Source organism: Rattus rattus, chromosome 10 (assembly GCF_011064425.1).
Source record: "Rattus rattus isolate New Zealand chromosome 10, Rrattus_CSIRO_v1, whole genome shotgun sequence".
Taxonomy (NCBI): Eukaryota; Metazoa; Chordata; class Mammalia; order Rodentia; family Muridae; genus Rattus; species Rattus rattus.
Genome location: NC_046163.1, coordinates 26,191,824 through 26,219,789, shown reverse-complemented (window position 1 = coordinate 26,219,789; position 27,966 = coordinate 26,191,824). Strand labels below are relative to the sequence as shown.

Sequence of the window (27,966 nt, the reverse complement as noted above, 5' to 3'; positions counted from 1 at the left end):
TACTGTGTCAAAATGTGTACTGAGAAATATAAAAGGCATTTAAGAGGTAACTGTGACATAAAACAGAGGGAGATGACTTCTCAACTTATCTACAAACAAGAGCATACACATTGAAAATGCTCAATAAATGCTACATAAGGTAAACACAGAAATACCACATCACGTATTGTAGTAAAACAAATACAGACTCAGACATACACACAATAAAATGACAAAAAATTTAGTACTTACAAATTCCTATATTCAAAAAGAGATATTACATGAAAAGAAGTAAGAAGATTGGAAAGTAATAAAGATTGAATTATAACTTAATAACAAATTTAAAAAGAAAATATCTGAGAATGCAATGTATTTCTTCAACAATGTGTCAAAACATTTAGTAGAATAAAGCTATGCTAGATTAATTTAAGAAGGAAAGTGTCATATATTAGAGAAATAGATATTTGAAATAACTAAAACTCAAGAATAAATAACAAGTAATAATTCTAAATTTACAAAAATCCAAAGGATAGTAATGATTTCTATAATAATGGTAAATCATAAAATTATACCATTTTATGACATGAGAATATATCTAGAACATCACAAATTACTGAAACTGACTCAGAAAATTAATGACTTGGTGGTTATCGTAATAAAAAGAATCATTTGAAAATTTGATTAATTGAAAAAACAATCATCAAGCTATGATTTGCACATGTAAAAGAATACCATTGAAATTTCACAGATGACACTATAATCCCAAGAGTACATATTCTCTCCTTAATATGAAAAATTAAGCAATAATTTTTACCCCTACTTTGTCTGTAAGCTATTCTGTTGGACTTTCATATACGTGTTTAAGAAATATCTTAAGCCATCTACTAAAATAAAGTGAATTGATGAGCAAATTGGATGCAAAAGTCATGAATCTGTTGATTAAGCGCCCACCTCACTTTGACAGGTTTGCAATTTTAATTCCCAGAAATAGATGAAACAAACCTGGGAATGTACAACTATAAACCTAGTGCTGGTAATACTATAGCCTGAATAAAGAAACGCAGGTTAATGGAATCAAATTGACAGTCACAAATTGATATCATTAATCAAACATCACAGTTATGACAAATATGTCAGATTGTTAAACAGCGAATTATCTCTCTTCACTGAACTGTCAGTCAGACAACAAAGATTGAAAGATTGAAATTGGATCCTAATATCATATAACACCATAAATTAAATTACAATGAACCAAGGAGATGACCTTGAGAACCAAAAGTACATATGGCACAGAAGATAATGTGAAGGTACAAAATTTCAAGACCTTTAATTTAGCACAGAATTTCTAGATATCAAAATGAATCTATATGTAAAAAAAGTAAAAAAAAATAACAAATTGGACTTCTTCAAAATAAAAATATATGTTTTACAATATCATAAAGGAATTGAAAAGATAACTCTCAGAGTAAAGGAAACATTTACACATCAAATATTTAATATTGTAATTATTTCTCATATGTATGATATATATACATATATATATTATATACACACTAGTATTAAGGGCAGAAAAGATTAGCAAGTGATTCAAATACTTATGTTTCCAAGGAAGATATGTGACTGACCAATAAGTACATGAAAAGTTGATTGACATTCTTCTATCAGAGAATGCTTTTCAAAGAGATGATAAAGCCACAAACATAACTACGACAAAGTGTTATATAAATACTGCACACTGACACTGAAGAGGAGAAATGGTAACTTCCATCCACAATAGATTAACCTAAAATGCAAAGGCACAATCTGGTAGTTCCTGAGCTAATTAAATACAAATCTATAACAAGACCAAAAAACTCAACTCCTCAGCATGTATTAATAAGAACAGGAAAGATTTAATCAATTATTCACCTTATGTAAATATTTGTAGTAAAATTTATGAAATCTTAAGACTAAATCACATTCATCGGTCAGGAAGTGGAGTATAAAATGGGATATAAGTCAGTCTTAAAATATCAGAAACATACTAGTTCATGCTACAACTACAGAAGTCCTCAAAAAGATGATTCCAAATGCAAGAGATAATTTTAAAACTCTATAAATATTCCTTGTTGCCACTTCCAGGAAAATTTAGAACAGGGAAATCAAAGGAGACAAAAATATGTGGTCAGTTATGTTAGTAGGCATTAGAGTGTGGTTATAGTCATAGAGTGCCTTTGATTCCTCATGAAACGAGCAGAGTTTCCTACACTAAAATTTATTGAAATGGATATTTTATATAAATTTTATGGTATATATAATTGTAACACCCCAATCTGTCTTCAAAGTCAGCAATAATGACATAGATAAAAGCATAGTAAATGGTGTCTCTTCACTGTAGTACAATACATTGCAAACATACTTAATGTAAAATAATAGTTTCTATTTCCTGCATATGATATTTATAGTATCATTCACAAACTCTTCTAAAACATGTAAAAATTAATGCAATTTTCTTTTATTCAATCAGCAGAGGTTTTGCATTGTGCTTCTGATCAATTCTCTTATTTGTTAGAATATATTTTAATTGTTCGAAAAAAATCTCTTCTGTTGAAAATTCATGTTGACCTCAGTGTTTCTGGAGTTGAATATTGATCTTGAAATAGTTACAAAACTACCCTGGGAGTTTCAGATATTTGGAAGTCATATAAAGCTAGTTAGGAGACCAACTCAGACATGAAGGGAATCACTGATGAATATATCAGGCGTTTAATACACCTGAATTCATTCCTCCTACGAAGACTTAAAAGGGTGAGCAACAACCAATGAGAGCCTTATGGGCATAGTGTAACTCTTTATTATGAGCTTACCCTTACTAAAAAGCAGACTGCTAGCTTAATTACTTTATATTTTCCCCTTCGATATTCCATTAGGAACTATCAATTTAACTTGTATGTGGGAAAATATGGTGTTCACAATTTTATTGACTGAAACTACTATCCATGAGAGTTTTTGTTCCAGACTATTGTTTATAATAAGCCAACACTGATTTTTAGTAGAAAGATATGACCTGTATGTAGCACAATGCTGCTAAACTGTGCACTCAATCTCCAAATAAAGATTAAATGAAATGTATTTGTGTGAGTTTATTGACCTAAAACAAATATCAAGATTTTAACAACCTAAAACTAAAGTCGTGACTTCTTTAAAACAGGATGACTAGGATATGCATTTCATTAAATAACGAGTTAAATTACTTTTCACGTAATCATAACTATTAACATACCAATAGACATATTCTTGTAGTATTATAAAAATAAGAAAGATGTCACCATAAGTTTCAGAACTAAAGAACCTATTTTAGCTGCCCTGAATGTTATTATGGAGGAAATTATTGTTTCTTTAGACCAGTGTGTCTAGAAGTAGTCTGATAAAATTTTCTTCAGCTTCTTCTAATACCCAAATTCTTTCATCAGAAATAAAAAAAGCACATCTGATTAATGTCATTTGAGAAAGGGATTATGAATGCTCATTTCTGCCCTCACAGAATATCAATTGAGTGGATCCATCAGAGAAGGTGTAGTCTTTATTTTTAAAATGACTCTGACTGTGGACTAGATATTGAAGTTTCATTTAGGTGGAACAGCTTGATGCCTTGAGTGCCTGAACTTCAAAATGATTCCTTAAAATAGTGGTTGGAACTGGAAAATATCATCCTGAGTGAGCTAACCCAATCACAGAAAGACATACATGGTATGCACTCATTGATAAGTGGCTATTAGCCCAAATGCTTGAATTACCCTAGATGCCTAGAACACATGAAACTCAAAGGCGGATGATCAAAATGTGAATGCTTCACTCCTTCTTTAAAGAACAAAAATACCCTTGGCAGGGAAAGAGAGGCAAGATTAAAACAGAGACTGAAGGACACCCATTCAGAGCCTGCCCCACATGTGGCCCATATATATACAGCCACCCAATTAGACAAGATGGATGAAACAAAAGAAGTGCAGAAGTGTAGATCACCCAGAGACACAGCCAGAATACAGCAAATACAGAAGCCGAATGCCAGCAGCAAACCACTGAATTGAGAATAGGACCTCCGTTGAAGGAATCAGAGAAAGAACTGGAAAAGCTTGAAGGACTCGAGACCCCATATGTACAACAATGCCAAGCAACCAGAGCTTCCAGGGACTAAGCCACTACCTAAAGACTATACATGGACTGACCCTGGACTCTGACCTCATAGGTAGCAATGAATATCCTAGTAAGAGCACCAGTGGAAGGGAAGACCTGGGTCCTGCTAGGCTGAACCCCAGTGAACGTGATTGTTGGGGGGGGCAGCAATGGGGGGGTGGGGAGGGAACACCCATAAGGAAGGGGAGGGGGGGGGATGTTTGCCCGGAAACCGGGAAAGGGAATAACACTCGAAATGTATATAAGAAATATTCAAGTTAATAAAAAAATAGTGGTTATACTTTGATTTCCCTCACTGCAATTTCTACAAGTATTTTTAATGGATTCTAATGTCTTAACAGGATGGAAAGGTTTATATTGAACTTCCAAAAATATTTTCATTGCATTTTTTCAAGGTTCCTTTTTTTATAATTTATTAACGTCCATTTTTATTTACTCTTGTTTTACTTTTAGATATTTTTCATACATTTTTGTTTATATGGGCATTTTTTGTTAATTTCATGACACATATTCAGTTTTCTGCCAATTTTGGCTTAATATTTTATAAGCTGCTATAAGGTTAGAAAAAAACTTTTTTAAAAGTTGTACAGGTTAGATTTGATAATCCTTCCATTTGCCCTAAATTGCTCATCTCTCTTCAAAGGTTATTCATATTTTTGCACATCTATCATCTACTTATTCTCTGTGAGTGGCCCTTTACCTCCCACCATGTTAGAGACTGACTCACATCTTGTGCACCAATTCATATGCCACAGTAAATGTCCCATGTGTTTCTGTCATTCTGCTTTGCTTCCCTTCTTGTCTAAGGATCACTAGGAGCATGGACACTGGTTTACAGCATCTGAGTTTATGTGGTGTCTAAGGATCTGAACTCAGAACCTCATACTTTGGACAAGAACCTTATTCACTCATCTATCTCCTCAGTGCTATTTCCTTTTACTTTGTGTTTGACCTGTGCACACTTTGTTATTTCTTAAATATGTAAAGGCTTCCCACATTGCTTTTTTGGTACTAATTAATGTGTGAATGGCTTGCATGATATTCACCTATCTATTATTTTACTGCTGAATACATCTTTCCTTTAAGTAATAAGAAAATGGCGTAAGTTGTTAATATCTGAAACTGTTAAATGTTTCTTGTCCCTTAGTTGGGCTGAATCTCTTTTGTTGACATAATTATTAAAAATGCTATTTCTTCTAGGCTAATTAACTGATATTCTTTTTAAAAAAATCTTTCAGTTATTTCCTCTAAAATATCTTTTCTAATATAAGCAGAATTTGAATTACTTGAATATTTCTAGCCTTTTTCATGTCCTTACTTTTTTGTTGTTTAATTTTAGTATATGGTTTGTTAATTCTTGCATCCCTAGCTCTCTTAAGACACCTCAGGGACCAGTGTATTTAAACTCAGAAACAATCACATGACTCTGTTCCTATGTGGAGAATAAATGATAATCTATACTTAAATCTCAAGATTAATAAGAGGGATCGAAAGGATTTTATTACTTTTGTTTTGAAAATCTATTGTGCTGATCTACCTTATGAGTTTCAGCAGTATACTTAAAGATACTTAATTTCATGTGCTTATTGAAACTGTAAGAGTAAGTTGTATTTATTTGAGTTTTAAATTTTATTGTCCTATCTCTACTTTCATTTTCCCTAATATTCTCATGATAACTGACATATCTTAAAACATACTTTCCTCCTTGTACTATTATCTATAACTGTATTTTCTTATCTTAATGACTATATTTAGTTACAGTAGTTACAGTCCAAATATTACTGGACTAGTCAACATGAAAGGATCTTTGAGGAGCTCAGTAATCTGAACTGTATATAATCCTCAATCAAGAAGCGGAGAATACTGAAATCTGACCCTCAGCCTAGATCTTCATTTGTACAGAGACTGTGACTAACCCCAGACTGTGGACTGATGCCTGTCAGCTTGAGGTAGATAATCGAGCCACAATCGCACACACACACACACACACACACACACACAGAGAGAGAGAGACACAGAGAGGAGAGAGATTTGCTTGTTTACAGGTGGTCCTAAATTCCATTGAATTGACAGGGACAATCAGACATCACGATGTGCAATTTAAGAAAACAAAACAAAGCATGTGCAACCCTTCTGAACTATACCTGTAAAACTCTAAATATGAAATAACACTCATAAACTGAGTTAACTTGAGCATGCACTGTATATTATTCTGCATTTCTTTAAAGTATAAACGCTGAAAATTAGAAAATTATCTGATATTATTCTCTATTAGAGTAAGTACTGTTCTATTACAAGATACAGCCCACAATGAAATAGCAATACATCAAACATTTCAAGAAAATAACAATTATACTATTCTAAAACCATTAATTAAATTCTATCAAATAATTCAACTTTACTCACTGAATAATTTATAGAGTTTAATGCAATAACAAAAATCATTTACCATAATGCATATGTATAATCAAAATTGATATTTGGTTCTATTACCTCTCCAGATAAACTTTATTTTCATTTTCTCATTAACATCCCTGTTAAACTTTGAACTTTATCAGGCTATTTCAAAGTAAAGCCATATTAGCGAAATTATGTCTCGGTTAACTCAGTTGACTTGAGCCTTTAGAAAGCAATAACCAATTCTAGACATTTATTTGACATTACAATGAATGATTTATTGAGAAATACAACTTTATATCAATATAGGAATCACACTTATATGGAATATTCTTGAGCTCTGCAGCAGTTTGAGCCTCTGTTTTGAAATTTACAGCTGCATTAATGAGCTACTGCTCCCATTTCCTCTTGTAATTATAGGAGATAAACGCAACAAATTGCTGTATTTCATTTTCTGGAATGCACCTCGTAGTTAATGCTAATTGCTGAGCTCCTTTGTGTTTTTCAAAAATTCACATGAATAAAGTTGGCACGACTGTGCAGATCTAATTGTATTTTTGTTGATGTCTGATAATCTCATTTGTGTTTATTTTTAGCAGTACTTTGCCTTTTTAAATTCTGAGAATTGAGAGGCAAACCCATTCAACATGTATTCAAGAAATAAAATGCCCAATACATGGTACTTTGAATACCCACATTATAATCAAACCAGGAGAATGTGCATTTTCTTATTCTAATATAGAAGCTATCATATAATGAATATAATATAATTAATACAATACTGTAATATATAAAATAATTAATAGAAACTAGAGATTTAATGAAGAAATTAAGTTTAGTTTTAACACAATATCATAACCCTCTGTATTCAGTTATCTACTTCATTGATTTTATTATTTTTGTTCTGTCATTGTTTATTCACTTGCTTATGTGTAGAAGGGTGATTTGTGATGGATATCAATTGGAGTGGCTTCCATAAAGTAGCTGTCTGCCATTTGTTTTGTTTGTATTTGGATGCCATTGAACAATTCTTCCAATGCCCTTTACCCACCACTACCATGATTACTTGCCATTTATGCATCGTTTACTACATGTATGATCATACACAAGCACGTAAGACATTTTTTAATCCATGTAAGTACCCTTTTTAGCATATTTGTACATTAAGAGGGCAGTAATCTTGAGGCTCATGTGGACACACAGCATTGGGCTTCATTACCAGCTCAGTAGCATAATGTGTCAGTGTCCCAGAATATATCTGCCCTGCCTCAGACATCACCAGTCACTTAAAAATTACAACTTCCTCTGAAAATCATTAGCTTTGAGGACAACACAAAGTACAGGAAGATGCATTTGCCTCCTTCTCAGTCCTTATGCCTTTCACCCTTGCACACTTGACCAATATGCCTAAGGGCAGCGACATACTAGTGGGATCTGACACAGGTATCATTTTCACTTCTAAAATAACTTAAACCTAAAATATAACTCTTTCTATTCATAACCTCTTCATTCCTTTTCTTCTACCTACTTTGTTTCTTTTCTCCTAAGACTTGACTTCTGCTAATCTTCAAAATCTGGATACACACACACACACACACACACACACACACACACACACACACACACTCACACACACACACATTTGGAAGGTCAATCTGAGGTGCTCATCTTTCAAGGTTAGAGTGTCAGCTTCCAAACACAAGGTTACATTTTTTTTTTTTTGCCTTTCAGAACTGCCCCTGGATGCATCCTTCCTCATCAGAGCCCCTTTTTAAGCCTAATTTATATTACACAACTATACTGTAAAGTATGGGGAAATATATCTTTCCAACATAATTTATTGAGAAAGAAAATTTAAAACATTTCTAATATGGAGTTGCCTGCTATATTAAAATATATACTTTCAATGACGTATTTCTTTTGTGAGAGAAAAACTCTACGGGTAAAAATTCATTAAGTTTAGTCATGAAGAATGGATGAACGGTTTTTACTTAGGAGTAATAAAAACTGCTATATAATTCTACCTTTAATGAACAAAAAGTCAATAACTGTATAATAAACGCACATCCATGCTTTTTCTATTAGAAATTATATTCTAACATGCTGTTTTCATTATTAAAATTGATTTCTGAGAAAGCCTATTACTTTTCAGCATCTGCAAGCAAAGTATCTAACAATATCCTACTTTTCAGCTTTCTACGTCAACTACTATATTAGCTCCGTATTTGTTTATACAACGTACTATTGATTTATGCACAGTTCTTTGCTGTAAGCTGGACATTCAAATGTTTACTGCTACATTATATAAATTATAAATTAGAGAGAATTATATTTTATAATTTACACATGCAGAAAAATTTCAACTTTTTATATTAAAGGCACTAAATATTAACATGTTAGAACATTCCATATTGTTTGATAATTCTTCTTCAAAAGATATTTCAATATTTTCCAAGATTATCTTTAATAGATATGATTCAGTGTGTGTATGTGTGTGTATGTGTGTGTGTGTGTGTATGTGTGTGTGTGTGAGTACGTACATCCATTCATGTCCACATATTGCATTTCATCAAATATCCAAGTAATACCCTTTCAATTTACAGGCGTGAGGACATGAACACATTCACATTAATTTCATTAAACAACGAATGTTATACTTGGTATTTTTCTATAATACTTTTTATCTATTTTTGTGGATAATTTCATCTGAGAAATTATTGTGACTATTCTGTTTAGTTATTAATAATCTTGCTATTTGCTAAATATAATAATCTAATTAGCCTAATACACCATAAAAATATCATTCAAAGTGTATCCCACACATCAAAACCCTATTCTATTTCTCCTTTATTTGAATTTTTTAGATAATTTTGCCTATATCATTTATTATTTTATCAGTTTTGATAATCAACCTAACTATGTACAAAGTCAAATGACATTAGTGAGGAGATATTATTTCATTAATTCTATATCATGTTATACTTTGCTAGAAATTCGTATATTTAACTCAGCTCTCTCTCTCTCTCTCTCTCTCTATATATATATATATATATATATATATGTGTGTGTGTGTGTGTGTGTGTGTATGTTATGAGTCACTCTAATCATAATAAAACATCTTGATATATTTAAAATATAACATAAGGAACAATTGCAAAGATAATTTATATGCCTTTTAAGGTTTATTTTACAAAGTCTCAGAACAAGTAAATTTTAATTACACTTCATCATAAAAATGAAAAAAACCACCCTAATTATCAACTGAAATTACTTCATCAACCTACATCATAATTAATTATACTTTATAAATAAAATCATTTGAAAAATCACAATGCACTTTTAAAATCATCATTTAAATCATTGGTCAGAGAAGTATCCAGAAAGATGTCATAGAAAGGGGATACAGCTCTCTAGGGACTCAGTGGGGTTGACCTTAGCCAAAGTGCCAAACACTGGGGAGACAGAACTCAAAAGCCCACCTCCTGTAGCCTCAAGAGGACAGAGTTACTAAACCACAGTCAAAATTTGTGACCCAGACCTCTTCCTGTTTAAAAGAACTGCAGGATCACAAAAGGAGAAGAGACTGAAGGAAAGGTAGTCCAATGACTGGCCCGACTTGGGATCCATCTCATGGAGGTGCACCAAGGCTTGACATTATTACTGATGCTCTGGTGTGATTAGAGATCGGAGCCTGGCATGGCTGCCCCCTGAGAAGCCCTACCAGCAGCTGACTGACACAGTAGCAGATGTTTAGAGCCAACCATTGAACTGAAGGCTGGGACCCCTATGTTTGAATTAGGGAAGGATTGATGAAACTGAAAGGGAGAGCTACCCCATAGGAAGACCAACATTCTCAACTTACCCAGACCCTAGGGAAGCCCGAGATGGAGCCACCAACTATGGGCACAGACATAGACTGGCACAGACATAGCAGGAATCTGCTTGGTCAGGCCCTAGTGGAGATGTGCTTAATCCTTCAGAAATTTGAGTTCCCAGGGAAGGGGGTGGACTGAAAACGGAGAAAACTGCGAGAATGCAAATAAAAATTGAAAAGAAAAAGAAATAAAGAAATGGTATAATACGAAGGAAAGGGAAAATGATTTTGTAAGTCCAGGCTTACCTTGATGGCAGTAGATGCAATTTGGATATGGTGAAGCCTGCGAAGGGTGCTGTCCCTGTCAATAAAATAGGAAGCAGCCAATTGATGTAGTGTCTCAAGGGTGACAGACGAACTATTGGTGCTGGTTTCACTTCCTTCCGGTCGTTTGCTCAGCTTCCGCTTGTCCACAAAAATTGTGAGTGACTCCTCTCCTGTATTAAGGATATAAAAAATGATTGTATTCCCCAGTTAAAATAAGATTTATTACTTATCGCCAAGAATGAATAACTATAAATATTTTAAATTTTAATGGTTTTCTTTCTAAGGTATGTAGAAATATCATATGAATGTATGTTTAGTAAACGTTAAATGCAGACATGTTAAAGGACTGTTTCATTAATCAAACTGCCATCGTCATGTAGTTTAACTCAGTGAACATGTACAGACCGCAAAGCAAACTACAATAAAATATTAAGTGAAGTTTTGTAGCACTGTATCGAACAATACCTTTTACAACAGAAATAGTGTAGCAAGATTGAAATAATAAAATATAATTAGTACATAATTTATACTTTAAAATGAACAGAAGCTTTGTTTCATGCACCTGTATATATGTTAGTAGAAATACAAGTTTCCTTCTTACTATGTATTAAAGTCTGGTGCATTAATTAACAAGTGCACTGTGTACGTGAATAAACTCAGTGGAACTTGTAGAAACTGACTCTGGACGGTAGACGATGAGACAAGACTTGCCAAGAGTTATAGGGAAGCTATGGTTTGTAAAGACTAAATGCTAATGAACAACTCCTAAATTATCTAAGTTAGATATGAAGAACTTTTTTCTTCTAGGACATTTGTAACATTGCATATTTATCTAACATGATTGCCAAACTGGCGGCATGTTCTGTGTCTTAAGAACCCATCTGTTGTGGTGGCACTGTGCCCACTTACAAACTGATAGGCTTTGCTTAAGGAAGGTCAGATAAGATCTTCCACAAATGCAATATGTATTCCCTTTCTATCTGAAAGATGATATATATTTTACAGTAGAATGGTTCGTGGGATCATCTAGGTGCTTGAACTCCTAGACCTCTGTAATACAGCAGGTCATAGTAATCTGTCAACCAAAAGTTTGCTTATACAAAACATTAAATGAATGAAGCGATTTAAAATGATTTTTGAAATTATAATTACATCATTTACCCCTTCCACTTCCTTCTTAGAAACCTAAGTAAAATATTTAATATATAATATTTTACTATGGTAAGTGATGTAGGCAATATTAAATTTTTTTCTAGGAAAACTTGATACCATAGTTTAAAGGCTGGTGCTATGACAGAGCACAGAGAAATGGTTATAATGATAAATGTATGTGATGTGGTTCAGGGAAATGTATAAGTATGTAAGCCTGAGACTAAATGTGTGATGACAAAAAGAATCTCATATAAAATAAGACAACTAAGAAACAAAACAAGCTTACAAACCATTCTGAAACACAGGAAATGTAGATAAATCTCAAAACAGCTTCCTTCAGAAGCACACATAGCAAATACACTAACAACTAGCTAACATATATTTTTCCTCAAGGGAAGAGAAAAACCATATGTAAAATTGACACATCTAAAAAAAATCAATACTGGAAGAAGTAAAAATAATTTTTGAGCTCTCTGTATTTTTTATTGAAATATTTTATTATTTCATAAAGCAGTAAGTCTGCTTAAATTTTTAATATTTTATTTTATTAATATTTTATGATTTTTATTATTAATATATTAATAGTGTTATTTTACTTACATTCCAAATGTTGTTTCTTCTTCCAGTCCTCCATTCCCAATTTCTTTCCCCCATCCCCCTTCTCCTTTGCTTTGAAGAGGGTGCTGTCCCACTCACTCACTCATCCACCCCCTTCTCACCTGCCACCAGCATCCCCCTTCCCTGGAGGATCAGGTTTCTACAGGATTAGGTGCATCCTCTTCCACTGAGGCCAGACAAGGCAAGCAGTTTGAGTGTAACATAATATACCTCCTTGGTGTGATACTTTCTCCTAGGCATTGGTAATGCTGTTTCTTCCAATTATCAATAGTCATTTGTGTCTGAGTGAGTATACCACACAGATCACATTTTAATTAGGTGCTCTATTTTTATATAAGTTTGCATACATGCACATATGATGTATTTGTATCAATTAACATTGATTTCAATTTTTTCCCATGCATCTTAATGCGCTTTACCGTATATCATATATGCAGCTCAACATACATCTTTGACAGAGACATTTTCTGACAAGGTTTAGATATAAGTTTTTTTTGTAATCATTTTATTCATTTACATTTCAAATGATACCCCCTTCCCGGATACCCCTCCACAAACCCTCATCTGATCACCCTTCTCCCCCTTTCCCTTTGCCTCTATGAAGGTACTGCCACAACCATTCACCCACTCTAGGTTTACCCCTCTAGCATCCTCCTACACTGGGGCATCAAGCCTCCCTCCCCTTCCCATTGATTTCAGGTAAGGTCGTCCTCTGCTACATATGTATCTGGAGTCCTGGTTCCCTCCATGAATACCATTTGGTTAGTGGCTTAGTCCCTGGGAGCTCTGGGTGGTCCAGTTAGTAGATATTGTTCTTACTATGGAGTTGCAATCCCTTTCATCTCCTTCAGTGCTGTCAGGTGCCAAGATCTTTATCACAGCAATATACTGAGTTCCTGTCCTGTGTGTGCTACATGAAAGTCTGTCTAAATACATAAATATACACACAGACATACACTCATAAACACAGAGACATGAACAATTGCAGTGACGAGGAACATACAAAAACAATGCATGCTGAATTAATATCGTCACTAAAACTTTTAAAAGTGATTTATTATGTTGTACTTGTGTGAAATTTAAAAAGATCAATGAACGAAGTTGTTCACTCAAATATAGAAATGTAGGATGATGTCATTATGCTGCAAAGGGGGGAGGGAGGGTCCAGGATAAGGTTTAGCCTATCACTGGATGAGAAGGAACGGTAGGCGGGGAAAAGTCTTGGAAGGGGGGATCAGGAAGAGGAGCAAGGAAAAATCAGGAGAGAGACAACAGAGCAGGTTTACCCAGATACAGGTGGATTGTGTCAATTCTGTCTTGTCCAGATCAGCGGTTTAAATCTTTATTAATTGTCAGTAAATTTGTTGTGTGGAAATATTACGGACTGGGAATTTAACATGTAAATCTAATTGCTAACTTACGAGTTTCTGGAACTTTGATTTTACCAGGCTAAGAGATCAGTGTGGGCAAGAAATGGCTGAGGGGCAGTTGGTGCATTCGGATCAGGTTCCACGGCCAGCGCTGAGTGAGAATGCTCAAGGGCTCACAGAACGAGATGTATGTGTGTGTCTGCGTGTGTGTGTGTGGGGGGTGGATGTGTGTGTGGGGGTGTGTGTGCGTGTGCGTGTGCCTGCAGGGTACTACCACCTAGGGGACAGTGTGGAATGGGTGACTAAAAGGGGACAGCAAGGAGAAGGCTGCTTGCACACCATGTGGTAGAGTAGCAGCTGGAATTAGTGGATCCGGCTCAAGAAAACTGATAGCAAGAGATCTTTTTAAATAAATACAACATAGACATTATATATAAATAAATTATATAAAAATAATAACTAAATGGACAAAACCATACTGATAAAATCTTATTACAGATTATTGCTCATGAACGCTAAAAATTAAAATGTAGAAAATAGTTCAATACTCAGAAAATAGTCCTAAAACTCACAAAACCGGACTGTAACAGGTAACTTGGTTATTTATCCTGAACATGTTATCATTAAATAATAAATTGATATACATTTCAATGTAAAATTATTTAAAAATAGAACAAGTCATATTTAACCTAGAGCTGGGGTTTTCACCTCTAAATTCTAAATGAAAAATATTAATTGAAAATCATCAAGAATACTTTTTTGAGAATTATATGCATAAATCCATATAATTCAAGGAAAGTAGTATCAATGCAAGACATAGTAGAAAACTGAAACAGAAGTTCAGCGTAACATGACTATTTTAATTTATCGGAAAATGGTAGACCTTTCATTAAATCACACTGTGAGTCCAAAATTGTCTTTTGATATATAGTATGACTTTAAGAATAAATTCCAAAGAAATCACAGATATGAACATTTAATATGTTGGTAAGAGACATGTCAACCTCAGAAAATAGATAAAGTGTCATTTATATTTAAATTTCTAAATACCTATACATGAAGGTAACAAAAGCAGAATTGTGGCCAGGTAATCTATCTGGTGAATGAAAATAGTAATGAGTTCTATTAAAAAAAAAATCTCCCTCCCATAAAAAATACCCAATAAACACTTGGAACACAGAGGTCATAGCCTTTTATTGAGTTGTAGAGTGGGGAAATAAACAAACATAGAACCATTTCAGAAAGTACAACTGAAGAATTGATGGTTCTGCCCTAAGAGAAGCCCATAGCACTGTTAAGATTCACATCTAGCCCCATGTTTTGGAGACCTAGGCTCAGAAGACCTGTTAATGAAAGAGTAATCCCATATTGTTACTTTAAAATGCAAGAAGGGTGGCCTGGCAAGTCTTGAAAGAATCTATTCTTAAAAGGTGAGCTATACAAAAAGTCTTTGATCACATATTCTGGAGAGGCAGACTTTGCCTTGCCACAGTACCAAATGAGGGAAACCCATGAATGGGCTTGACAATGCTAAGTGAAAATGTAAAGGTGTCAATAGACTGCTTTAGGGTAGGTAGTGCACATGGAGAGAGCGTTTGACCCATGCCAAATGGATAGAAGCAGAACAATGAGCTAAGTGTAAGTGGAGTTTGATACCAAAATGTGGTGGAAATTCTATAGATACCTATTCTTCAGTAGATCTTTAGAACTTTGATGGTCCTGGTGTATATCTCACAGGGAGAACAGTCTCTCAAGGATTTATATTATACAGAGAGAAGCATACATTATTCACAATGCTTCTGTAATTGCTCTTCCTGGTTGTCAACTTGACTATATCTGGAATGAACTACAATCCAGAATTAGAGGACACACCTGTGACCCATGCCTTGAGGATGGAAGACACAGGTTTCTGACCTGGATGTTGGCATCAAGACCTTGAGCCATAGTGGCCAAGAAAAGCTGAGCTCCAGGCAAGGTACTGTAGGCCTTTAATCCCAGGTCTCAGGCAAGGAGATCTCTGAGTTCAAGGTCAGCCTGGGACAAAGCAAGTCCCACAAGCAGGTGTAGTGGTACATACCTTTAATGTGGGCCACACCTCCTGTTGTAGGCCTACATAAGGACATTGGAAAAAGGAAGATTCACTCTTCTTCAACTGCTTTCGCTTACTTGGCAGCACATCTTCTGGAACCTACTTCTACAGAAGACCAGCTTAAACAACTAGCCTGTGGTACTGAGAAACAATTAGGTCCACAGCTGCCCATTGTTGGGTTAGTTGGATGACAGGCAGTAAGTCATCACAATAAATTCTCTTAATATATACAGACATTCCATAAGTTCTTTGACTCTTGAGAACTCTGACTAATAAAGTTTCATACCCAGGTGATCTTGGAATTGCAAAATCTAATCATCTACTTTTATTGATTTTAGCATTATGTTTGCTCTCCATGTACCTACTCAACTTAAGAGATATGCTCAGTTTAATGTTTACTCCCTCTACATGGTATGCCAATAAACACAAATAGAAAAAATAAGCTAAGGTCAACACCAAATGTTAATATTAACATGTTCACGGTATATTTGTTTCAAGAAGTTTGGATTGTAACTCATTTTTGGAGATCAATTCAAAAGCCGTTTTCTAAATATGGATATAAAGTAGAAAGACCAAGTGCTATTTTTCAGTCTACTTACAATTAGGTTGCATTCAACACTAAGAATGGTTTTACCTAAGATGACTACATTCAAATGTATGGGCATGTTATTTTTTTACAAATATTTCACATAGAATGGGTAGTTTTTAAATCCATTTAGAAAAATCATAATGGAATAAGTGTTTATAACATTTCTTCTATAGTCCATTTGGTTTAAAACAGATTCATTCAAAATTGGTTTTTCCAAAGAAATCAATAAATTCGTAAGCAAGATTAAGGTTAGAATATAATTCTTTTTTCCATATAGATTTTCTTTTATTTTTCTTCTCTTGTAGAGTATATCCTGATCACCATTTTCCCTTCCTCCCAGTCCCTCCCCCATTCCCTCTCCCTCAGAGCCACTCCTCCTCCATTTCCTTTCAGGAAAGAGCAGGCCTCCCATGGATACTAACCAAAACCAGCCTAACAAGATGCAATAAGACCTGGCATACACCCTTCTATAAAGGCTGGACAAGGCAACCCAGTAAAAGCGTCCATAAGGCAGGCAAAACCAGCCTCTGCTCCCACTGTTAAGTGTCCCACAAGAACAACAAGCTAACAACCATAACACATATGCAGACGGCCTAGGTGAGGCCCATGCAGGCTTCCTGGTTTTTGGTTCAGTCTCTGTGAGCCCTTATGAGCCCAGGTTAGTAATTTTGTAGGTTTAGTTGTGGTGTCCATGGATCCCTATGACTCCTGGAATTTTTCCTCCCCTTCTTCCATGGGGTTCCCTGAGCTCTGCCTGATGCATGGCTGTGGGTTTCTTTATTTTCTTTTCTTTCCATTTTTATTAAATCGGGTATTTCTTATTTACATTTCAAATGTTATTCCCTTTCCTGGTTTCCTGTGCCTAGCCCCTCCCTCTCCCCTTCTATATTGGTGTTCCCCTCCCCATCCACCCTCATTACTGTTCCCCCCCACAACAATCACCTACACTGGGGGGTCCAACCTGGGCAGGACCAAGGGCTTCCCCTTCCACTGGTGCTCTTACTAGGCTATTCATTGCTACCTATGATGTTGGAGCCCAGGGTCAGTCCATGTATAGTCTTTTGGTAGTGGCTTAGTCCTGGAAACTCTGGTTGTTTGGCATTGTTGTTCATATGGGGTCGCAAGCCTCCTTCAGCTCTTTTAGTCCTTTCTCTAAGTCATTCTATTTAGACAAATTTTGAAAGTATTCACAGTATTTACTGCAGTTTTCTGTATATCAGTGACAGTTTCCTAGCTGCCTCCCTGCCCTACTTCAAATTAATGACCTCTTTTAGCACTATTATTGCAAGCATATATGTATCTACATGTTTAGTTATAAGCTTAAATTTAATCTGTAGGATCCATGCAACATTTAGAAAACAAAACAAAATTATTCTGAACCAAAGCCCATTTTCTAATATAAACTAATTTTTCATAATTGTAGCCTCTTTTCTAATTTTCTTGTAATAAACTTTTTAGTGTTGTCTAACTCTAGTATGTTATCATATCCTGAAAATGATTTCTCTGAGTGGATACGTCTAAGACATTTTTCCTATTGTCACTGTTCAGGTGAAAATGAAAAATACTATTAAATACTTTCTCATAAAAGTCAAATCATGCTTTATCTCACATGTCAGAAGCATGACATGTGTGTGTTTGTTTGTTTGGCTTGGTTTCATATTGGTTTTTGGTTATTATTAATGATGTTGTTGTTTGTTTCCTTTTTTATTCAATAATGTTCATTGATTTAAGAATATTTACCAACATTTGACTCCCCCCCCAAAAATAGAAAGATTCAATAACAACTCTCTCAGATAGAAATGACTCAAAATACACTCTGCATGATGGCATGCAGGATAATGTATACTGAAACATAGGTGAGCATAGAGAAATGGGGGCCTGAGATGAATGAGTAAGAAGCATCTTTCTTTTGTATTTAAAGGAAAGCTATATATCTTCTTTATTTTTCTCACACTGGTGTGGGTAAATCACAGATTAATGTTTTCTTCTAATGTAAAATCATCAATAGATACTTCATACCATAAGCATTAAAATAAAATATCTTTGTGGACACTATATATACATATATATTTCCATTAAATAAGTAATTATAAAGAGAATGTGGTCTAATGAGAGCAGCATGCATGGTACTGCTATCGTATATGAAGGATATGTTGTTATCATTTACCATGGTTTCTTTGATGATTTTGAGATTTTTATTAAAGTTGCTTAAGATGGTAGTGTCCTCAGTTCCAAATGAAAGCTAATATCTTCTCTGAAATCTTTGTGTCCATTAAACAATAATCAGTAGTCTTTGAAAAGCAAAATTAATATAATAAATAATACTTTATTCTTTTTCCTAATTTTATTGTACCTCATGAAGAATGAGGATTCATGGATTAGAAATGCATGAATAAAACTGCTGCTATCTGTAAGCACAACGTGAGTTACAAAGGACAACTAGTAGCACACTGCAAACAGAGACTGTGTTTTTGAAAGTGTTTCAACACTCCAAGTCAGCTAGAACACAAAACTGATGAATGACAGCAGATAGGAGATGTGATTGTTCTACATGGAAATCATGCAGCTGCCTTCTTCAACTGAAGCTCTATGGTGGTTTATGTACAACAAAGGCACAAATTGAAGGATGCTTTTATGGACACTGTGTATCACAGAAATATAAAACCAAACCGCAGTTTTTCTATTTCACTATGGTTAGCTGACAGCCTTGTATACTTCTGAGCTATATCATTTAGTTATTTCTTTCCGGTCCTGACATGCAAATAGGCTCTGTTAATTCCAAAAAGGAAATAGAAATTAAAACATTTTAATACTGTTTACACTTTTTTATATGGTTTTGATTAATTTTCATCCTTGTGTGTATATATTATTATTGGTAGAAATAATATTCTGAAGAAATTAGAATAGTAAATTAATAGAATAAAAAGTGCATGAAGAATCTGGAGGGACGAGTAAGTGGTTAAGGGCATCTGATGCTCTTCCAAGGATCTGCATTCAGTTCTCAGAATCTACTTGACAACTGACAAAATTCCTTAATTCTAGCCTCGGAGATCTAACACCCTGATTTGGATACCAGAAGCACAAGGTATATATGTGGTGCATATGCATACACACAGGAAAAATATTTGTATACCTAAAGTAAGAGTACACAATTGATTGTTCAGTACCAAATGGTCAGCCCTGAAAACATTCTTACAAATAACACTGTATGTATGGAAGCGGTTAGATTTAAGAATATACTTATATGCACATATCTTGTTTGTATTAAAGAGAAATTAGTGAAAAAGATGTCAGATTAAGGATTGATGGAAGGGTTATGTAGTAGCATTTAAGTGGTAAGCAGAAGGCACAAATTTTATAATTATAATATCAATTTAAAAACAAAAACAAAAAAGGCAAATAAAAAACTCTTCAACCTTTACATGAATTCTGGGGTTAAATCAAGCAGAATAGTTCATCACATTACATTTTATTATGCAATCATTTTTTATGGTGAAAAAACATATATGGCTCATGGGCCAATTACTGAGGTCTGTAAGCAGCATATGAAAATGATATATTTCTTGTGGAATTAAGAGGGAGAACACATTGATTCTAAGAGAACCAGTTGTGTGTCATCATGCAGGAGAAAGGGTTAAAAGCACAGAATAGTTCTACCTACTCTGTACCATTTCTCTCTGAAGACAGGGTAGTCCAAAAGAAGCCTTCTTCAACTTAACATCCAAAATTAAGAAATCATATGATTCTCACATCCACTAGCTAATACTATCACAAACCAACTCATTATAATCCACTTATTTTTAGTCTTTATTTTCTTTTATTTTTAATATAACTTTGAATTTATAACATAAGAATGTCATAGATTGTATAACAATGACCCATATAGGCATATATTTGAATGCTTAATTAAAAGATGACATTATGTGAAAGGACTAGAAGAATTAGGAGGTATGGTGTTATTGGAGGACATATGTGCCACTGGGCTTCAGCTTCAAAATCCCATGATAAACTTACAGTCTCTTTCTGCCTATGTATCAAAATGTAACTCTCAGCTGCTGCTCCAATGTGTGCCTGCATACTTATATTAAATCCACCAGGATGATAATAGATTAAATCTCTGAAACTTTAAGCATGCCTAATTAAATGTTTTCCATTATAATAGTTGCATCGGTCATGGTGTTGCTTTACAACAGTAGAACAGAGAATACCCAAAAGATGTTCCACCATACCACAATGACAGGTGCTCTACTATGCTCATAGCAGCCTTATTTGTAATAGCCAGAAGCTGGAACAACCCAGATGTCCCTCAACTAAAAACGATACAGAAAATGTGGTACAAGTACACAATGGAATACTACTCAGCCATTACAAAGGAAGACAACATGAATTTTGCAGGCAAATGGGTGGAACTTGAAAATATCATCCTGAGTGAGGAAACCCAGACCCAAAAAAGGCATGCATGGAATGTACTCATTGGTAAGTGGATCTTAGTTAGTCATAATGATTAGAAGACCCATGATGCAACTCACAGACCACAGGAAGTTTAATAAGAATGTCCAAATGTGGATAACTCAAACCCACTTAGACAGGGATCAAAATTATCATGGGAGGAAGATGGATGGAAGAACCTCGGTGGGAGAGGAGAAGACAAGGGGAAAGGGGGGGCAGAATCAGGGGAAGACAGGAGGGAATCCCAGAAGGCCAGTAGAATGAATCAAAATATGCACCAATGTAGGGTGAGGGGAAGTGGAACCTCTAGATAATCTCAGAGACCTGGGATGGGAGAGGTTACCAGGACTCAAAGGTCCAAATACCCAACAGTGGGGAGATGTAACCTGAAGAGACCACTTCCAATACATAGACATGGTTTCCAGTTGAAGCAGGGGACCACCCACCTATCTCCAAAAGTTTGACCCACAATTACTCCAGTCTAAAGGAAAGGTAGGAACAAAAATGGAGCAGAGACTGAAAGGCCATCCAGAGACAGCACCAACTTGTCATCCTTCCCGTGTGCACACAACAAAGCTGGACACTGTTACTGATGTCATATTGTTCTTGCAGTCAGGAACCTGACATGGCTGTCCTCTGCTCTATCAGCAGCAGATTGAAACAAATGCAGATATTACAGCCTACCATTAGATTGAAGTCAGGAACCCCTATCGAAGAGTTTGGGGAGGGATTAAAGAAGCTGAGGGGGGATTACACCTCTACAGGTACAACAACAGTGTCAAATAATGGGGACCCCTCAGAGCTCCAAGAGTCTAAGTCACCAACTGAGAAGCAAACACGGGTGGGTGTGAGCCCCAGGACACATGGATATAGGAAGACTGCATTTAGTCCTGTGGAAACTGGTTCCCTTAAGGAAAATGGAAGCTGAGTTTGGTGTTGAGGTGGGGAAGTGAGTGGGAGAGTACCCTCTATGAGGCCAACGAGGTGGTATGGGAGATGGGATGATTAACTTGGGGAGGGGAGCACCCTGAATGGGGACGACTTGTGGAATGTAAATAAATAAAATACTTAAACTCTAAAAAATGCAAAAGGCAAAAAAGATGAGGTTTTGAAATAAGGTAAACAAAAATGCATCCTCACAAGAATTTCTTTCAGATAAATATCATAAGTCTTTAAACTTACAAAAACTATAGTGTTATCTGATAAATAGTTTTATGGCTTTTATTGAACCTGTATATCAAAAGATGTTTGTACTAGAAATTATTTTATGCATCACTCAGAACAAAAACTATTAAAAGATGTTTTGAAGTAATGAAGAGCAACACATTTGTTTGTTCCTAAGATAAATAAGAATTATACAAGTAATAATACATCTGTTACAAAAGTAATTGGAGGGGGTTGTGGTAGATGGCTTAGTGATAAATAGGGCTTTTTACTCTTACAAAGGACCTGACATTGACTGTCAGAGACTCTGTCAGGCAACTCAAAACTGCTTATACTACCAGGTATAGGAAAGGATCACTTTTCTGACCTCCAGTGAAGCTTAGATTTACATGTAGAAACCCCCCCCACACACACACACACAGTTTCCCTAAACCTTTGTTTTACTCCTTTCATAAAATTACAATAGAATGAAATAAAGGCTTCTGGTAGAAGTGGAAAGAGGGGTAGAGTCAAGCCTGTTACAGCTCTTGTGAGTTTAGCAGGGAGTGGGGCTGTCAGGTGTAAGAACAGACAACAGTTACTGCTTTTATCAATTCTTGAAAGATGTAAGGAACATAGAAGTAACTGCATCTTTCCAATACTAATCTGACTGTCCAAATAAATTATGTAATTCTGAAATTATCGATCGGATCTACTTAGAAATACTCTATACATATGATATAGAAATTTTATGAAATAATAAATATTTTCATAAAAATATTTTTAACTGTACTTGCAGACTTGAAATCAGAAATCAATTTTAATAATATTTCAAATTACTGCTTCTCTAACTGAATCAATACCTTTAATTTTAAGGCTCTCGTTTTTTCTCTTTTATTTGTTATTTTATTTTCCATATGCATTATATAGACACAATCCTATTACTAAATTTGTTATATATTATATTAAATGAATAAAAAAGCAGTCAAGATATTTATTCCATAGCTGGAAATCATCACATCCAAGTATTGTAATCTTTTTCAAGAGAGATTCTTTAAAATGAAGAGCTATATTAGAAATTTAAACAGTGGTGGGGTTTAGATACTATTGTACAAAATAGCAAGTGGCATTACAGCATTAATGAACGATATGGAAGCAATAAAAATAAAACACACAGGAAAAGTGATGCATATAGAAGCAGGTTTTGTATAGTTGATTTTCTCTAAAGGAAGTTAATTCAATCAACAGCTTTGTTGATCATAAAGCATCCTATCAAAAACTTCAAGTATATTATCCAGTTTTTATATCTAAGTTGAAAGCATGATGGACTAAGAAACTCTGGGGAAAATAATCTTTTCTTTTCTAAATTAATTATAGTACAGTTATCTTTGGTTTTAAATGTTTGCTCATATATGGGTATTTGTCATGCTCACTTTTTCTATATTTCACTATAAAATATTTTAACTCATTGAATAGTATCTTTCTTCAATTTAATTTTCATTTATTCATTGATTGATTGATTGATTCATTGATTGATTCATTTTGTTTTCTGATCTCAGCCCCATCTCTTCTCCCATTATCTGTCTCATACTCCTTCTATGCATTCCCCCTTCCTTACTCCTATGAATACCTCCTGTGTACCAACTCACTCTGGCGCATCAAATCAATGTAGAGCTAGGCACATTCTCTCTCACTTCTGCAGCACAGTTAGGGAAACAGGGCCCACAGAGAGGCAACAGAGTCAAAGATAGCGCCAACATTAGTTGTAGGGGAACCCACATGGAGACCAAGATACACATCTGCTCCAAGTTTGCGGGGGCCTGTGTCCTGCCTATACATACTCTTCGGTTGGTGCTTCAGTTTCTGGGAGGCCCCAGGATTACAGGTTGTTGATTTTGCAGGTTTTCTTGTAGATCCTTATCTCTTTGGGTACATAAATTCTTCCCGCAACTCTTCCACAAGACCCCCAAAGCTCCACTTATTGTTTATCTCTGGGTCTCTGCTTCTGTTTTGATCAGTTTCTGGGTGGAGCCTCTAAAAGGACAGTGATGCTAGGTTCCTGTCTGCAAGCATAACAGAGAATTGTTAATAATGTCAGTCTTGTCCATCGCATTGATCTCAAGTTGGGCCAGTCATTAGTTGCCCTTTTCTCTCAGTTTGTGTTCCAACACTGTCTCTGTACTTCCTGGAGGCATGACAAATTTTGGGTCACAGGTTTTGTGGGTAGGTTGGTGTACTTATCTCTCCATTTGGAGTTTCTGCCTGGCTAAATGAGGTAGACACTTCAGACTCAGTGTCCCCAATGCTAAGAGGCTCAACATGAATCACCACCATAGACTCCCTGGAGCCTCCCTTATCCCTGGTCTTTGGTTTAGGGAGAAGCCAGGAGTGAGGGCCAGGAGAAAAAAAGTTGGCAGGAGAGGATGGGGTGAGTGGGTGATAGGTGACATTTCTAGGAAGTGTTGATATTTTAATTATTCTGAATATTTTAGAAAGGACAAGAAAGAAAATGAGAAGAAAAGGTACAGAGAGTATTTAAGTTTTATTATAAATCTCATCTTTCTTAAAAAAAAATCAGGACATAATAGTTTTGTGCTTTATCAGGTAAGACACATGAAACAAATGGGCAGAGAGTGAAACAAAACAGGGTTACTTCAATTACAACAGCTACAATTTAAATTTTGCCTGGGGTTCTCCAGAGTCCACTATCTAAATACAGTGTATATGTTTAACCTATTTAATAATTTTACTCACTTATGATCAATTGCTAACTTTAACCTATGGAAAGTGTGGAAGAATCTACAGGTACATTTAAGAAAAAAATATCAATGTAATAGAAAAGGTCGGAGAGCGGACCACCCAGGACTGCAGACAACCTGAGACCTCAGGACAGACTGCCACCTCTGCACATCTCGGTCCACATCCCTGGCCCAAGGGGAAACTGCACAGTGCCTCTAGACACAGGGATATAGGAAAAGACAGCCCCTGGTACCCGCTGTTCTGGTCTGCGCCCAGGACCTATCTGAACCGGCTAAACAGCTCCCTACACCCAACTCCCGTGGGGAAGAAGCTGGACCCTCATAAGTGCTGATACTCCTGAAAAGTCAGAGAATACCCTCTGCCCACAGTCCAGACACAAGAGGGAATCACATAGTGCCAACTGTGCCCGCCAGGTCCAAGGACCTACAGGAGCAATCAGGGGCAGGAACATTTGATTCTTGTCCACGTCTAGAGCTGGAAGACAGTCTCCAGAAGCACCAGCACAGCTGAGAGCATGGGTAAGACTCACTTTTCTGCTACCCAGTGACCTGTCTGGTGGATTCAGAATACACAATTTTCTAGACAGATACCAGGTACCAAAGATAAATCAGGAACAAATAAACCATCTAAACAACCCCATAACTCCTAACGAAATAGAAGCAGTCATTAAAGGTCTCCCAACCAAAAAGAGCCCAGGTCCAGATGGGTTCAGGACAGAATTCTATCAGACCTTCATAAAAGATCTTATACCAATACTATCCAAACTATTCCACAAAATAGAAACAGATGGAGCACTACCAAATTCCTTCTAAGAAGCCACAATTACTCTTACACCAAATCCACACAAAGACTCAACAAAGAAAGGGAACTTCAGACCAATTTCCCTTATGAATATTGACGCAAAAATACTCAATAAAATTCTTGCAAACCGAATCCAAGAGCATCAAAATGATCATCCATCATGATCAAGTAGGCTTCATCCCGAGGATGCGGGGATGGTTTAATATATGAAAATCCATCAATGTAATTCACTATATAAACAAACTCAAAGATAAGAACCACATGGTCATTTCATTAGATGCTGAGAAAGCATTTGACAAAATACAACACCCCTTCATGATAAAAGTCCTGGAAAGATCAGGAATTCAAGGTCCATATCTAAACTTAGTAAAAGCAATATACAGCAAACCAGTAGCTAAAATCAAACTAAATGGAGAGGAATTTGAAGCAATCCCACTAAAATCAGGGACTAGAAAAGGCTGCCCGCTCTCTTCCTACTTATTCAATATAGTACTCGAGTCTTAGCCAAAGCAATCAGACAGTGAAAGGAGGGATACAAATTGTAAGGGAAGAAATCAAAATATCACTATTTGCAGATGATATGATAGTTTACTTAAGTGACCCCAAAAGTTCCACCAGAGAACCAGTTAACCTGATAAACAATTTCAGCAAAGTGTCCAGGTATAAAATTAACTCAAGCAAATCAGTAGCTTTCCTCTACTCAAAGGATAAACAGGCTGAGAAAGAAATTAAGGAAATAACACCCTTCACATTAGTCCTAAATAACATAAACTATCTTGGTATGACTTTAACCAAGCAAGTGAAAGATCTGTATGACAAGAACTTCAAGTCTCTGAAGAACAAAATTGAGGAAGATCTCACAAGAAGGAAAGAATTTCCATGTCATGGTTGGCAGGATTAATATAGTAAAGATGGCCATTTTGCCAAAAGCAATCTACAGATTCAGTGCAATCCCCATCAAAATTCCTACTCAATTCTTTATAGAGATAGAAAGAGCAATCTGCAAATTCAGTTGAAATAACAAAAAAAAAAAAAAACAGGATAGCAAAAACTGTACTCAACAATAAAAGAACTTCTGGGGGGAATCACCTTCCCTGGCTTCAAGCAGTATTACAGAGCAATACTCATAAAAAACTGTATGGTATTGGTATGGACACAGGAAGATAAATAAGTGGAACACAATTGAAGACAAAGAATTGAACCCAGATGCCTATAGTCACTTGATCTTTGTCAAAGGAGCTAAAACATTCAATGGAAGAAAGATAGCATTTTCAACAAATGGTGGTGGTTCAACTGGAGGTCAGCATGTAGAAGAATGCAAATCGATCCATTCTTATCACCCACCATGTACAAAGCTTAAGTCTAAGTGTATCAAGGACCTCCACATCAAACCAGATATACTCAAACTAATAGAAGAAAAAGTGGGGAAGAGTCTCGAACACATGGGCACTGGGGAAAATTCCCTGAATTAAACAACAATGTCTCATGCTTTAAGATCAAGAATCTACAAATGGGACCTCATAAAACTGCAAAGCTTCTGTAAGGCAAAGGAAACTTTCATTAGGACAAAGCAGCAACCAAAAGACTGGGAAAAAATCTTTACCAATCCTACATTAGAGGGCTAATATCCAAAATATACAAAGAACTCAAGAAGTTAGACTCCAAAGTGACCAATAACCCTATAAAGAAATGGATTACAGAACTAAACAAAACACTCTCAGCTGAGGATTATCTAATGGCCAAAAAACACCTAAAGAAATATTCAACATCTTTAATCATCAGGTAAATGCAAATCAAAACAACCCTGAATTTCCACCTCACACCAGTCAGAATGGATAAGATAAAAAACTCAGGTGACAGCAGATGCTGGTGAGGATGTGGAGAAAGAGGAACACTCCTCTATTGTTGGTGGGATTGCAAACTGGTACAACTATTCTGGAAATCAGTCTGGAGGTTCCTCAGAAAATTGGATATTTCACTACCTTAGGACCCAGCTATACCTCTCTTGGGCATAAACCCAAAGGATGCACCAACATAAAAAAAACAAACAAACAAAAAACAAAAACAAAACAAAACAAAACAAAACATGCTCCACTATGTTCATAGCAGCCTTATTTATAATAGCCAGAGGCTGGAAATAACCCAGATGCCTTTCAACAAAGGAATGGATTAAAAAAATGTGGCACATCTACACAATGGAATACTACTCAGCTATCAAAAACAATGACTTCATGAAATTCATAGGCAAATGGAATGAACTAGAAAATATCATCCTTAGTGAGGTTACACAACCACAGAAAAACAC

The 27,966-nt window shown here is 35.5% G+C and overlaps 1 protein-coding gene across 3 annotated transcripts in view; it reads right to left on the bottom strand.

Moving 5' to 3' along the window:
* The window catches only part of Brinp3 (BMP/retinoic acid inducible neural specific 3), a 400,303-nt gene that overhangs the window by 180,706 nt on the left and 191,631 nt on the right, over positions 1-27,966 (bottom strand). For all 3 annotated transcript variants that reach the window (XM_032914782.1, XM_032914783.1, XM_032914784.1), the window contains exon 4: positions 10,670-10,860. In XM_032914782.1, the coding sequence (XP_032770673.1) occupies positions 10,670-10,860 (191 nt within the window). The remainder of the gene's footprint in view (positions 1-10,669; positions 10,861-27,966) is intronic.